The 16192-nt window shown below is 46.7% G+C and overlaps 1 protein-coding gene and 1 long non-coding RNA gene across 8 annotated transcripts in view; one reads left to right on the top strand and one right to left on the bottom strand.

Annotated features, from left to right (window-relative positions):
* LOC142818999 (uncharacterized) overlaps positions 1-16192 on the top strand; it is a 53566-nt gene that overhangs the window by 8892 nt on the left and 28482 nt on the right. The window lies entirely within an intron of this gene.
* Positions 1-16192, bottom strand: part of GNG7 (G protein subunit gamma 7) — a 141902-nt gene that overhangs the window by 99163 nt on the left and 26547 nt on the right. For 6 of the 7 annotated variants that reach the window (XM_075902748.1, XM_075902746.1, XM_075902743.1 and 3 more), the window contains exon 2: positions 15136-15212. Coding sequence is in view for 1 of the 7 variants with exons in the window: in XM_075902741.1 (XP_075758856.1) it covers positions 12074-12166 (93 nt within the window). In the remaining 6 variants the exon portion in view is untranslated. The other variant, XM_075902741.1, reaches the window with a different exon arrangement.

Raw genomic sequence — 16192 nt, 5'->3', positions numbered from 1 at the left:
GAGGTCTTCAGGGCTGGAACCATTTATACTGCACCAAACACTAGGGTGGGAGTGGGAACCTAAGGCCTGGGGGTTGCCTGGATTTGGCCCCCGAGCCTTAAAGCTTCCCCCAGCATTAGGGCGCCCGTGTTGGCACTCCAGGCCCCCCCTCCCACAGCTCCTGGTCCCCGACAGATTTTTCTATGGGTCAGCAGCCCCCAAGCCAAAAACGTTTCCCCACCCCTGTACTAGGGAATCCTAAACCTGACAAGCAACTCAAGATACCTCAAGATAGAGCTTCTATTCATTATTAATGAGGAAGAGGATAGGCAGCATATGCTTACAATAAGCCAGCAAAACATATGTTTGGACTATTAGCTTCGTGGGTCCTTGCAAGATACTTCAGCCAGGCAACACATCTTTCTGGGCCCACTACAAGATTACTTTACGAGTCATTAACAAAGTGCTGTTTTGTTTATGCTGAATAGAAGCTTGTTGCTGCAGTTCGTTTTCCCCGACTGGCTTGTAAACAGTGCAAGCACGTCAGATACTAAACTCAGAGATGATTAATAACACGTGTGGCTGCTGTAATCTTCATGCATATTCAGTCCAAAAGTCTACTCAAGAACCGAGAGGTGAAAGAGTTTGCATAAATTTGGAGCAGTTCTCAGAAATGCTACTCTAATCTTCCTGATAAACAAAGTGCCACCTTTGGTGTTTTCCACAGAAATAAGCCTTTTGTTTACAGATCTTGCAGAATTCCACTCCAGAGGCTAGCCTGTTCTTGCTTGGCCAAAACAAGCCTGACCTCAGATTGCTGAAACAAACATTGCTCCCTTTCTCCCAGTGCAAAGGTAAAAGCAGACACATCATGCAGTGACCGAGCTGACCGAGAACAGAAAGAATGACAGCAAGAACTCCTGTTTACGGCCCACATCCCTGCAGGGAAAAACCCAGGTCCCAGAGCCAAGAGAATGACCTGCACTGGGCACGCTTCTGGTTTAGATCATCAAACTATGTTCTCATAATTTCTCGGCTGCTGAAAGGTTTGCAGGAAGGCAAATGGACCACTAGTCCCTTAACTGACTCTCAGCCCTCACACAATGCTGGGACAGACATTCCACCCTTCATTCATTGCCAGGAGGCTTTGAAAGATCCTTCATGCCACATTTCGACCCTCCTGCACTGTGCCTTGCATTTCAGGCCAGAAGCCCTGCTCTAATCTTCCCAGGCTAGTGCATAAACATGCAGGGACTCCTGGTAAGCCAAGTAAGGCCCTTTGGAAGACACCCAGTAATCCAAATTCACTCCAGTCTGTCACCCAGAAACGTACACGGCCAGCAATGCACTTGCCCAAGAATAGCTTCTAAAATTCTCAAAGTCAATGCAAACAGAAGGCATGCAAATGCAGAGGCAGGGCCGGGAAGATTCCTTCCCAGGGAAAACCCCACAGGTGGGAATTCTGTGGGAGGAAGTTTCTGGATGAATCTCTTCCAAATCCTTCTGCCAGGTGTAGGGTTTGCCTCATCCCTATAGGACATACCTCAAACATGGCAGTTTGTGGGAGGGGGAGTGGCAGGAAACAGCTGTTGCAAAGCCCTATGATCGTATCTGTTTTTATCTTGGGATTTTGTTAAACCTCAATATTTTACTTATTTTATTTTTAAGCATCAGCCTTCTGGAATCTTGTGATGAAAGACGCTCAGGGATTTGGTTTATAAGTTTCTAGCCCTTCTAGATTCAGAAAAAAGGGCCTGAAAATGAGTCTGAGCCTAACAAAGGGATGAACCGAAAGAGACCAATAGAAAGTCCCTCCAACGCTCATCTTTTATTTTTACATCTCACGATTTGGGGGTGAAGGCCTGACATGATTTTTGAACACAGGAAGCTGGCAATCTCTCCTGTGCACTGAGTCCAGCTTCCAGCACCCCACCCAGCCCCGTGGCAGAACAGCTTGATTCATATCAGCAAAACAACCCCACAGCAGTTTTATGAAGTTTTTGTGCTTATGCTTTAGCACAAATTCAGACTGGATACACCAGCTATTTGTACAGATAGTGAATCAGGTCGGTATTTGTACCAGAGTAGCACTAACAAGTCCCAAGCCTAATCAAAGCCCCCAAAGAATTTACAATAGACAGAGGGGAGGAGAAAACGAAGTGAAGTGACGCACCCAAGTTCAAAGGAGATCAGCTGCACAGCAGGAAACCAAATCTAGGTCTCCAAACTCCTAGCCCAGTGCTCCAGCCACTGGACAATGCTGTCTTTCATCACTGAGCTGTAGTATGTACAAAACTCACAGAAGATGAAATGGCAGATGGCAAAAGGTTAGTTGGCTGCAAATAGGATTTGATTTGCTACATCACTAATCAAGTAACTTAGGGACCTGTTACATAGTGTACAATAGGCTAATTAAAGCACCACTGATCTCAATTAGCTGACTCAGACACTGGGACACATGCTCGCATGATTTTGAATCATGGAAGAACTGTAATTGTCTGTGAAGTAATCATCTGGCTCATTTTGTAATATTCCCTTCTGGGCCAGAAGGTCACAGAGCCAAGACCCATACCTGGAGTTCATACTTCACTGTTCCATCAGCATTGCATGACCCTAAAGGGGTGATGCATTGCTGAAGGAGCAGTTGCGCAGGAGAAAGATTCCACATACAAATATTGTAATGGGACAGTAAGAATGCTATCCAGGCATTCCATACCAGAATGAAAGCGCACAATCCAGTCGCAGGCTAAGTGACAAATTATGTCAGTTTTCTAAGAAGCCCAACATATGTAATCAGCATTGTCAGACAGTTTTAGGTGGCAAGCCAACACTATAGGTCTGGTACACTCACCCCAATTACAGGGGAAGCTGAGAATCCCACCATCAGATTCCCTCTCCTCATCCCCGCAGGCTTCACATTTTTGTCCAATGCTAAGAGTCTGACCCAGAATTCTCAGGAAGAGACAGCTGCCATAGCATTTCCGCATGCATCGGATGCTAAAGCAACCTGCCCCTTGTGATGTTGTTAGGAAGCTTGTTTTCTGGCAACTGGCTCTAAAGACAATGGATTCCTGAAAATGGGAGGTTTAGGGATTGAGAAAACAGAAAGCAGCTTTCTCTTTCTCCCTTCCTACTGCTAGCGCTCTATACCTCAAGGGATCAGTATTTAGAGATGGAAATCCACAGGAACCATTGAAGCAACCAGGAAATATGCTACTAAGCACTAATCACATCTGTTTGTGGGCTTCTCAGCAAGCCAGTAAGAAAAGTAGGAAACATTCTAAATAGGTCAGCTGCTGAAAGCCAAGGAGAGCAGTCTGATGAGCCTGTGCCATCAGCACCTAGGAGAAAGGGATCTCTGCGCATGTAGTGGTTCCATAGGGGATTCAGGAGGGAAGGTGCACAGAGTAACAGGTGACAGAAGTTCCCCAGAAACCAAGCAGCAATGGGCAAAGAGGAACTGAAATAGCAAGGAGCTCCTGCAGAGGGAGGAGAAATAGCCAACCTACCCTCTCAAAGGCATGTTCAGATGTTCAAGGCAAGCACACAATGGCAGCCACATCTGCCTACTCAGCCATTTCACTGCCAGTATTGTAGGCCAGATCTCCACTAGACCCGGAAGGTCGGCTTAAGGTACACAACTCTACTTACATAAAATACATAGCTGGAGTCAGCTTACCTTAAGCCAAGTTTGGTGCCATCTTCACAGTGGGAGGCTGGAGGGAGAAAACGCCTCTGTCGGCTTCCCTTACTCCTCACGACTGCGAGAAGTACCGACGCCAACTGGAGCCACCCTCAGCGTTTGATTTAGCAGGTCTTAACTAGACCCGTTAAATCAAATACCAGAAGATCGATCTCTGGTGCAGCAAGTAGAGATGTGGCATTAATAAAAGCATTCTGGGATACTGAGAACAAGCACCCATGCTCTCAGGCTTTGTCTTTCTATTAATGAGCAATGGGGAAAAGGTTACACGCCATAAACCCTTCAGACAGCCACACTGTATCTGCAAGAGTTCATTCTCTAAAGAAACAGAACAAGCTACTTTCACCATAAACACTTGGTGTTCTATAGTCTGCTTAACAATATCTTGTTAGCCTTAGAAAAGTGTAACATTGCCGATAGTTAACTAGCTAACACTGCAGCTCACTCAGGAGAGTACAGCATCCATGGAAAACTGAATTTGTGTTTCACTGGTAACGCTTAAAACTATTTTCAAAAACATTAAACAGGCATGGCAGTTTCCTCCAACTAGTTGGAAAACTAAATTTATAAAAACACCAGGGAAAAAAGTGTGTTACAATAATAGTTCTTTCCTTGGCTAAGAAATGTGCTAGATGATTTCCAGATCTCTCAGTCTCTAACAACATCAGCAAAAATAGCATTTTTCTTTCCTCTATTAGTGGAAAAGTGAGTAGTGGGGGAAAAGATAAAAACCCTAAAAATATGCCTAGGATATAAAACAGTCAGACAATCCACAATTTGGCAAAATAGATTCAATCAAAAGTCATCTGCATTTCCATCAGAAAAAAGTGTTCAAGTCACCTAAGGATATGGCACATGTTCCAAGCTGGGAGTTTGTTTTTAAATACTTAAATTTAAGTCTATTTAGGTTTTGATTAGCAAAGCAAAAAGTGTCTGCTCCATAATGGGTGAGATTTAAATTAAAATTTTATGCAGAATAAGTATTTCCAAGAACTTTTAATTTGGACAAATGTTATTTAGGTGTTCAAAGCAGCCCAGAAACACTTCAAAATCTCTTGTACTTGCAGCTTCACTGGAGGAGCTCTTAGCAATTTAAAAATATTAACTAACCATGCCTGTGTCAGATAACTACATTGCAATCAAAGGGATTTTTTCACATGACACTCGGCCTTCTCAAAGTTGGGAAATTTTTTAAACTGCACCCGGACCTACCACAGTTTCAGAGAGCAACTGGAGGAAGAAGGGTATACAACTGGAAAGGAAGAGAATTTAAAAAGGTACACTGTAAATGCCAAAGTTGAAACCTAATTGGGACAATTAAGTTAGCAATTTGTAAAGTACCATGTGATTTTTAATTATTAATGGTCAGGTTTTCTCTCTCATCTAGTGACTGCCACCCGAAAGGTATATTTTAATATAGCTGTACCCATAAGCTGGATATACAATGCTTTGTACTAAATATTCAACAGAGAACACTTGAAGTGGAAGAGGTCATTGAGTCAAGTCCCCTGCCCTCACAACAGGACTAAGACCATCTAGATCCCTGACAGGTGCTTGTCGAATCTGCTCTCAAAAATCTCCTATGATGGAGATTCCACAACCTCCCCTAGGCAGTTTATTCCAGTGCTTTACTTTCTAATTGTCAGGGTGGTTATCATAGAATCCTAGGACTGGAAGGGACCTCGAGAGGTCATCGAGTCCAGTCCCCTGCCCTCATGGCGGGACCAAATACCGTCCATGTCCAACCTAAACCTCCCTTGCTGCAATTTAAGCCCATTTCTTCTTGTCCTGTCCTCAGAGATTAAGGAAAATATTTTTTCCCTCCTCCTTGTAGAAACCTCTTAGATACTTGAAAGCTGTTATATCTCATCTCAGTTTTCTCTTTTCCAGACTAAACAAACCCGGTTCTGTCAATTTTCCTCACAGGTCACGTTTTCTAGACCTTTAATCATTTTTGTTACTCTTCTCCAGACCTTCTCCAATTTGCCCACATCTTTCCTGAAATGTGGCACCAAGCACTGGACATAGTACTCCAGCAGAGGCCTAATCAGTGCAGAGTAGATCAGAAGAATTACTTCTGTCTTAGTTACATCTGTCCCGTTAATTCATCCCAGAATGTTTTCTGCTTTTTTTGTAACAGCACCGCACTGTTGACTCATATTTAGTTTGCTGTCTACGGTGACCCCTAGATCCCTTCCTGCAGTACTCCTTCCTAGACAGTCACTTCCCACTTTGTATGTGTGTAACTCATGAGCACTTCGCATTTGTCCCAGTTCTGGACGGAGGCATGGGCAAGCCGGGCAGTGCCCAGGGCGTCAACCAATGAAGGGCGCCTGATGGCAGCTGTAAGGGGCACGCGGCATCCCTTACAGCTGCCATCAGGAGCCACGCGCCCAGCTCCCGTAGTGCCAGCCCGCCCGCATCCCCGTGGCGCCGGCCAGCAGCGCCCTTCAGCCGGGCCAGGCATGCACTGTGTGCCCTGGGGGTGGGCACCGGGATGCGTGCTAGCGACCGTGACCGGCCCGCGCATATGCCGTGTGCCCTGGAGGGTGGGCCCGTGCTCGTGGGGGTGGGGGGGGGGCGGGGGGGGCCCGCGCTCCACGGGTGGGCCTGCACATGTGCCCTGCGCCCAGGGGCGGTGCCACACGCCCGGGCCCAGGGCGCCAAAAGGGCTCGGGCCAGCCCTGATTTGTCCTTCTTGAATCTCCTCCTATTTACCTCACGCCATTTCTCTAGTTTGTCTAGATCATTTTGAATGATCACCCTAACCTCCAAAGCACTTGCAACCCCTCCCAGCTTCGTATCATCTGCAAACTTTATCAGCATCCTCTCTATGCCGTATCTAACTAATCAATGAAGATATTGACCAGAATGGGTTACAAAACTGATCCCTGCACAATCCCACTTGTTTTGCCCTTCCAACATGACTGTGAACCATTGTCTCTCCAAGGCTATGCCTACACTGAAGTGTTACTTCAGAATAACTGCACTTATTCCAAAATACATGTCCACACTGCAAGCTGTTATTTCAAAATAATGTTGAGCTGGAGGACTTCTTAGTCCGACTCCTGTAACCCTCATTTCACGAGGGCGGAGGGAAGTTGAAGGAAGAGTGCTCTCCCTTCGACTTCCTGCTGTGTAGACAGCGCCAAAAGCCAAATTAAGCTATTTCAACTTGAGCTACACAATTGACGTAGCTCAAATTGCGTCGCTTAATTTTAGTTTTGCCCAACATGTGCAATGAACTGTAACCACTCCAGAGTAAGACTGGCAATATTAGGCCAAATGGAATAAAGCACATGCTCCTATAATGAAATTATTCAGGAATCAAAGAAGTCTGATTTGCCTCCCAAACCAGGCCAAACCATTAAAGTAACATGCCCCTCCCTTCCCAAGTTGTACTTTCAGGGATGACCTTCATCCATCATTAGAGCAACATTTAACATTCAGTTTTGTATATAGGACTGAGGGATTACAAGAGAGATTGAGAAGTCGAAAAATCTCTTTAGCAAATAGGGAAAGACATGGAAACAAGGTTAACAGTGTTGTTTAGAGTTACACGTTTCTCCCAGGACAGGTTTCATGTTCAGAGGAGCTTCTGAGGTTTCATTTCAATGTACTTTCATATTATACAAGTGCCCTAACTTCTAGAGGCTGCTTTGAAGTCGACAAGCTATTTCAGAGGGTCAATTAATAAAGAAGCTAGAAAAATAAAGTCTTAATGAATCTTGGGTAAACACGATACTTCGGATGCAACAGTGATAACTGGAACAGGGCAACATTATTTCTATTGGATCTAGGTCAGCAACAGGAAGACAAGAATCACCAGAAATTTTAAAAATAATTAAAAATTTTTTTGCTGCTAGATAAATACAGTTATATTTTAAAGACATACTGGTTCCGCAGAGGCCTCTGAATGAATTCCATTGATAAAGCACTGGTTATTCATCTAGAAGAGTTGAATGGAACAAAAGGGCTCTCTTAAATGCATCCTGAAAATAGAAGCCAAATCTAGCAGTGACATTTCAAACATGTGCCCTACTTCAGGAATTAATTCAAGAGGGGAAAAAATGCCACACAGCAGGGGTAGGAAGCGAAGCTGAAGAAAGAGTCTAAGCCCCCGAAACAACTCTCTACTCTAGTGAACACGTAACTTTGTATTTCTGTGTGCAGGGATATACATAGACAGTCTCTACATGTTGAAACATATTTCCTCTCTGGAATTATAAAATTAGCACCTACTAAAGAGATTACCAATTAGCAATATGTTAGCCTGTGGGCCAGATTAGTCGAGCCCAATGCAACATGCAGTGAACAACAGAAAATTAATCCACAAATGTTTTCATTACATTTTTCAGTTTGCATTATGCTGTGACTCAAGCCAGCATTTCATTCTGGTCCACTGGAGGGCACACTCTGCCAGCTATCTGAATGCTGCTTAGGATACATTTTCTGTCCACCAAATTCAGTTCAGCACACTAGGGGTGCGTCTACACTGCGGCACTAGCTCGAAATAAGCTACGCAATTTGAGCTATGCAAACTGCGTACCTTATTTCAAACTTATTTTAAGATAGTCTATTATGAAATTTGGCACTGTCTACACAGCGCCAAATTTTGAAACAGACTGCTATTCCAACATGTCTTTTAATCCTCGTGGAACGAGGTTTCGATTACATTTTGAGATAACGGGCGCGCTGTCAAGACGTGGAAAACACTATTTCGAGATACTGGAATTATACCCAAATAGTGCCACAGTGCAGACGTACCCGAGGTGAACAGCAGAGTAATGGGGGAGGTGAGATAACGACGATGAACAAACAAAAGAACGTGTGTTGATTTACACTCTACCCTTTCAGTGAAGCAGGCTAGGGGGCCATTTTGGTTAATACACAGCAACAGGAAGTGTTACTCCACTTCTGCTACCATTTGGAGAAACCTGGGGCACTGTCAGTCATACAAACATGGACAGCTCTAGCCACGCTTAGTTGGTACAACCATCACTTGGGCCTCATTTTAGCAAGTGAAAACCTGCTAACATATCTGGGGACAAGGATCTCTCTCAAATCACTAGCAGAATCAGTCCTTGGCCAGTTATAACTAAACAGCTTTTCTGTATGCTGCAAAGCACAAGGCTAAGGGACACACTGCCCTCTTGTGGCAGCTCAAATTCTTTAGCCAGAATCTATTACCAGTGACATGGGGGACCAGCACCCCAAAGGCATTGCTCTCTTGAAAGTACTGGAAGAGGACAAGTCGAAACTAGCAAGCTGTTTTGTGAAAGCATCTCTTCTCCAAATCCCTTGATTTCTAGTTTGTTTGCTTTCTGTCCCATGAGAACGGAGTTTGGAAGAAAGACAGTCTGAGGACGAGTCACCTGAGTGCACGGGACCAGTCTAGAGAGGAATCACCTGCAAGGTGGTTCAGTTTTATTTAATAAACCAAACAGGATTTTAAGTCCCCATATCACTATTTTATGATCCAAGGAAGGAAAAACAATCATTGCTTGACAAAAGTGGCTCTGAAGGAGCCATCTGCCCTCTTCTTACGATATATTTTAGACACAGCCATCTGTGTACCTGAATCCATGTGTACAAGAACTTCTCTTGAACAGTAAGAGTTAGGACCCCCAAATTCGGTATGCAGCTACCTCTGATCGTAAGGTAAGCATGGTCGTGGCTTGTCTGTGCTAGGATACGAGGATGAGAGTGGAATGTGAATGTTTCACATCACAGGGGAAGGGAGAGGTGAGAGAGCAGGGACAGATACTCATGAATAACTGCAGGAGGTAGCATGCGCCCCAGTGAGCAGTCGCTGGTCAGCAGCGCAGCCCCTCTGGGGAGAAGGTAGTGGGCAGGGAGTGCAGCTCCTCTCCCACCCTGGGGTGGCCACAGGGATAAGCCAGAGGGAAGGGTGCATGGTCCCCAACCCAGGGAATGCCAGGTAAGTCTTCTAATCATATATATAAATAAATTAGAGAGAGTCAGTCTCTCTCTCTCTCCCTCCTAAAAGATGAGAACAAGGACCACGAAACGTGGTAGGCAGCTTCCTCGCATCCTGAACTGAAGAAAGGTCGGGATTTGGTTGTGCCTGGAATCGTCTGTTTTCCATAACGTGGAAGGGGGGGGAGGCGCTGAAAGCAGGGGCACCTATGCTCCACAGTGACCACTGGGTACCAGCAAGTGCAGGGAACAAGTCAGACTGCAGAGTGACCATAGTGGGACGACTGCATCAGAGAGAGAGTGGCTAGCTGGGGTCAGAGCTCTCCATATTCCTGGCCATGGATAAGTGGCCCCTCTGCCCCCAAACCTCTGCCTGGTGCCGGATGGCCCCGCTGCCATGGCCTCCCTGGAGGAGCCAGGGGGAAGGGGACTGGCAGTTGCAATGCTGTCCTTGCCACTGCGGGAGGCCCTAGTGAGCCACTGTGATGTACTTGGGGTGGCTGTTTACTCATGTGTCCCTAGGCCCACTCTGGTTAGCATTCACTGGTTGCTGTGTGGGCGACCCCTACTGGCTTGAATCTGTAAGCACTGCCCAGTGCGGAGTCGCCCTGAGGGTCCTCATGTCACTTAGTCCATGGCCCAGCAGGTCCTCACCTGATGAGGGAAGGGGTCTGAGCAAAGGAAGGGTGTGGCTTGGAGAAGGGCAGTCTTTGCTGGAAAAACATGGAGAGAAGATTAAGCTGAGTACTGGGAGTTAAGGGGCAGGTGGAACCCTACCCCAAGGGGTCTACGACTGTCTGGCCCTGACTCCTGTAACCACATCACGTCTGTGCTGTATCCTGGAGAAGCAATAAACCCTCTCTGTTCTACTGGCTGCAGAGGCTCATCTTGCTGCGGATGGGAGTGCAGGATTTGGGGGGAGGAGGGGTAACCGCCATGCTGCCACAGCCACCCTCAAACTTTCCAGCCCCCTCCCTGAGAATCCATTGGCCTGAGCCCCATAACCCTTTCCCTGAATCTTGCACCCCCGCGGCCTGTGCCCCCCAACCCACCCAGTCCCCTGCCCCCTATACTGAGTCCCCCCACACCCGGTCAGCTCTCTTCCCTGAAGGACCCAAGCAAGCAAGTCTAAAAGTAAGTTTTCTAGTACAGAAACATTTGAAGAGTTGTCATGTTACTGGATTTTGAGGGGAGCAGCCAGAACACTGCTGCACCCATGGGGGGGTGTTGGCCCCCCTATGTGCCACTTTTGGGGCCATGTGAGGTGTCAAATAGAAGCCTACTTTCTTCTGATTCCATATATGCTATTCATGTGATTGGATAATGTTGGTATGTGAAGTTATAAGCATATATTGTGTGGATACCAAATGTTTCTCTATATGTGGTTGAACTATGGGCAAAGCAGCTCAGCCTATGGACATGCTAATGAGCAAAGCTCTGGAACAATAGCCCTCTATAGGCCAAGGACACACCTCAAGAGTGGTGACTCATACCTAGGAGCTACCAGCAGGGAACACAGGGACAGGCCATGGGCCAGGTGACCTGCTGTAGCCAAGAAGAGACCAGGAAGGAGGGATAAATAGGCCATGTGGCTGACTCCATCTTGGTACTCAGCTCAGCACTTCATCCCAGATGCAGCAGTGCAGGGATCGAAGAGCCGGAAAGAACTGTGGACCCATCCTGATCCTAGGATGTGCAACAAGGACTTTTAAGCCAGCAGCTGTAACATCTCTGCTAGAGCCTGCATCGAGAACTGGGAGATGCATGTAACGTACTATCCTTTAACAGCCTTGCTCTCATGCTTTTCTTTATTGTAGAAGTAAACCTTTAGATGTTAGATTCTAAAGGATTGGCTCAGCGTGATTTGTGGGTAAGGTCCAGAGGGTAAATTGACCAGGAATGTGGCTGGTTTCTTGGAACCGGACAGAACTTGTTCAGGGTAGGTGGGATTGGGTTCTAAGACCCCTCACCTGCGTATGAGGCCTGGGGCCATCTGGGGCACGAATATGGCTAGGGTGTCGGAGGGGTTTTGCTCATGAGGCTTCAGGCAGGCATCTGGAGCGCTCTGTGGGACTGGTGTGTGGCCTGTCTGGGAAGGTCTCCAGTCTGGGGGCTGTAAGGAGCCTCAAATTTGAGCAATTCACCCTGAGCGGACGCCCTCAGCTATGCCCAAACCGGCCTGGCTCGTCACAAGAGTACGCACATCAAGGAAGGCAAATCAAGTATTTACTACTGTAATTGAAAACATGTAGATAAATCTCTGGATTAAGCATTTTCATGTAACTTTGTATTAAGCCTTTTTATATAGAAAATGTGTAGTAAATCTTGGTTTAATGTCATAGTCCCTAAGAATAATTAAGGTAAAGAAAAAGTCTTGGTATTAGAAGTAGAATAGATCTCTCCCCTTTACTTGATTGCCCTGTTGAATGAATGAGGCATGGAAGGTGGTACCTCCAAACAGCTGCAACAATTGAAGACGGAAATAGGACCAAATCCACAGATAATAAGACCAGTTAGGTGGACACACAGAGAAAGATCAGACATACTGACGGCCTTGGGAGTCAGAAGCAAGCACCTTCTTTGGAGGCAAATTCAAAATCTCTTTCAAGATGAATGTGGCAGCATTGAGGACACCACCTAGAAGAAGGCGCCACAAATGACTAACAGTTAAAGAGGACTAATAGATCTACATGAGAGGGAAGCTACTATACATGTAAGGTGCCTTGCTGGGGACCCTGGATCTTGTCAACATTGGAGCATGATCCAGATCAGCAAAAGGCTGGCTTCTTCCTTCCCTATCTAACTCATCTGGCCAGTGAAGTTAGGGGGAGCAACCAGCTGGTAACAACAAGGCGGAATGGGCACATGTGTGTGCATGAGCGTAATATGTCATAAGCGTATGGTACAGTGTTGATGGATACATGTATTACCAATAAATGTGGGGCTTTGCCTTATCCCCCTGAAAAAGATCCCGTGCAGTTCTTTAAGCATAACAGTCTTCCCTGCATTTCCCAACAAAAAGCAACCAGAGACTGGACAGATTGGTTTCTGAGGGAGAAATAAAAGCTAGAAAGTATAACCATGTAAACAGATAACCGACAAGCCTGGGCTTAGCTGTTACTGTCCACAGTTATACACAACCTCCTGCACAGCTCCTGGGGAGCCGGCTGCCACCCCGCACTGCTACCTCTGTATCAGTAGCCCGAGGCTGTGTAATGATCGGAATAGCTGCATCGGGGCAACAGCTGGCTCCCCAGGAGCTGGGCTGGCAGGCAGGCGCCGGCTTTTAAGTTTTGAGCTTTTCAGCAGTTACACAATTACCCAGTCTTTAAACATCTCTACTACAAACTATCCCCGGCGCAGCTAAGCAATGAAACAAACTGTGTGGAAGGCAAACGGAACATGTGAACATCAAGGAGGGAAGAGGATTTTAGGAACATAACACATCAGGGTCTCGAATGGGTGCAAACTAAAATGGAAAATTTCGGCCGAATGGGAATGTAATCTGAACAGTATGATCCAATAGCCTTTGAAAAGTCTGCCAAAGAACTCACCCCATAAACACACCTATTAACACTAGACTGTCCAAAGCACGAGAAGGGGCCCACAATCCCGCACTGTCTCTTGGGGACAGGCCCGATGGCCAACAAGCAAGCAGTCAGATCTGGGAAAGCATTACGATTTTATGAAGCATCACTTTTCATTTTCTTCAGCATGAGGAAGGGAAGGGTCAGGCAGGTGTGCCGACGGGCCCAGGGTGGGGGGAGCAACGGCAGTTTAAAAGGGCACTGATGGCAGTGGCAGCCAGGAGCGCCTCTGGGGCCTTTAAAGAGTCCAGGCATGGACAGTAGGTGGAGCCCCCCTTTGGGGAGGCGAGCCCGTGGTTCCACTCCTTCCACCCAAACCCATTCATCGGGGCCAGAGCCAGGAGACTCTCCCTGCACCCTCTTCAGCCAGAGCCATAAGCCTCCCACTCCCAGAGAAGCCCCCAGAGCCTCCCCTCAGGAGAGAAGTCACGGGCTAACCTAGGCCCCCCTGCCTGGAGAAGCCCCCAGAGCGCTCTCCCCACCAAAGGAGCCCCAGGCCAGCCCCAGCCATCCCTGCCCTCTCTCCCCCAGACCCAAGTTGCTCTTGCTTTGTCTCCTCAAAGCCACTTACAATCTACCCCATAAGTAGCAAATACCGTTAGGCTGGCTCTGGGGAAGGGAGGGGAGGCGCGGCTGTAGCAGATGCAGGGGTCCTCCAGGCAGGTGGGGGATGGGGCTGAAGCCGGCCAGAGGGGCCTCTCTCTCAAGGAGGAAGCGCTCAGGGTTTCTCAGGGGAGGGGGGGAGGCTCGCGGCTCTGGCCAAGGGAGGGAGAGAAGGACTGATTGTTTTGTCCTGAGGCCCAGAAGTGCTGTTGGCAGGTCTGGGTAGGGCACTAACTTGGGATCTGGGAAACCTTGTTTTGATTTCCTGCTCTACCACAGATTCTTCTGTGTGACCTTGGGAAAGTCAGTGAGCCTTTTTATGACTCCATTCCCGTCTATAAACCCCAGACAGCAATGTTCCTGGGCTTTACAACAATGTTGTGAGCATTCAGGGCCAGGGAGCCACCCAGAGACAGAACTGGGCCTTTTCGTACCATTTCACACGAAGGGGTTGTTTGTGCACGGTGCCCTTCACCAAGCCTCTACACACTGTTCTGGACACAATCTGCAGACGTGATCAAAACGGTACACCGTTCAATCAGTCATCCTTTCCGTGCTAAATTCGGCTTGGCGTTAGCTAGGAGACCCATGAGCTATCACACTCATACTATTATGCCAAAGCTAGAAAGGCTTGTTACAATTCTCCTATTAAAAGATGCCTGAAGTGCAGTCGCAGCCTGACACATCCTACAAAATGCAGCATCCAGACAGCAAATGGCTGCTTCAGCATTTCAGGGTGCAGCTCAAGCACAATGCCTGAAGATTTAGCATTTAACTGCCAATAGCACAAAAGACAGCTGTTCAACTAAATCTCTGTACCCAGTGGTGAAAAATTACCCTGTGGGATAGATACCGCTTTCTGCAACATAAGAATGTGCTGCAACCACCAGCTGTAAACACAACTATTTTAAGTTCACAGCAAGAAAAGTCTCATACGGAGCATATGGATAAGGGCAGCAGGTGGACAACCCCTAAAGAGAGCTGGCACTCCCTGATGTCACACATACCGTCCTCCCCTCCCCAGCTCCACTCTGCCAGATATCCCCTAGTGCCTTTCCACTGAGCCCCAGAACCTTTACAGGGGACAGAACAAAATCAGAACATTCGAACAATATTTGACACACCTGGGACAACTCTTACATGTGCCGGCCGTCTTTCGGATTGGATTCTAAGTGTATTGCTATTCCCCTCCTCAAGCCAGTTGGAGGAGTGATTAACCAGCTACTCAGTTTTTGAACATCAGGGTCCGTAGGCTAAAGAAACCGAAGAGAGGCACAGCAGTTTTTAGCCACACGTTGTGGAGTACTGTAACACAAAATGTACCTGAGTAGATGACGTCAAAACTACTGGTTTCAGCACCAAGGGAGCTGCTTTCTCCGGCTTGAGTGAAGACGCTTTTCCTTAACAAAAACAGAAGAGATTTTACATTGATCAAGACATGGTTAGCTGTGTTTGACAAGAAGCATCATTTGCACTGACTGTACTTTGTAGCCATCACTGCTCCCACAACACCGGATGCCCCATGTAGTACTAAAGCATAAAGACACCGAGCCCAGACAGACACCACGTATTCTACTTGGCAGGCTTTCATTATGTGAAGGCCACAAACAGAGTGGCTACTGGCCAAGTGGGTGAGAGAGCCTCTTTGCACTGATGTATCAGACAGTGCGTGGGAAAGAGAATATTTTTCCCTCTATTAAACTGCTTAAGTGTGGATGGTGCAAAAATATTTAATAATTATGATGGAGTATCCGGAGCTCTAAGTAATTCTTAGTTGTGCCTGCAGATGGCTCCCTCACCAAAAGGATGGGCCTTCATAATTACAGGGTTGGTTTGTTTAAATCTATTGTTAGGCATGTACGGAATGAAGAAATATTCCGAGTGCTTAGTCAGCTATCAACGGAGGTATCACAAAGAACTTCCCTCCTGCTGATGAGAGTCATATGGATTCCATGGAACCGCTCAAATACGCATTATGCTTTTCTAAAGACGCAAAACCGAAGATTTCAGAGAAATCAGCCAAAATGGTTAACACGAAACCTGTCAAGAAAGCAGTCATTAAAAATTAAAACGAAGAAAGATTTAGCCATAAGCCACACCTACAACATTATTCTTGTATGCCTCCTCCTCAGAGCAAACATGCAACCTGCATATTTGTTTTAAGCCTCATAAATCACAGAAAAAAGCTCACAAATAAACCCTTTCAGAATTACATTTTCAGGCAGGGAGAGTTGCTGAAATGCAAGCCTCTTGTGTTGTTCTTTTACTGCAGAGGACAGCACCAATCTGTTCAATCTATATCATAGCAGATTAAGATTAAAACTCAGGAAAATCGTTCTAACTGTAAGAACAGTAGGACAAAGGAACCAACTGTTTGGGA

The sequence above is a fragment of the Pelodiscus sinensis genome, chromosome 19, assembly GCF_049634645.1.
Source record: "Pelodiscus sinensis isolate JC-2024 chromosome 19, ASM4963464v1, whole genome shotgun sequence".
Lineage (NCBI taxonomy): Eukaryota > Metazoa > Chordata > Testudines > Trionychidae > Pelodiscus > Pelodiscus sinensis.
Note: the sequence above shows the minus strand (reverse complement) of the source record. Positions and strands in the feature narration are given on the sequence as shown.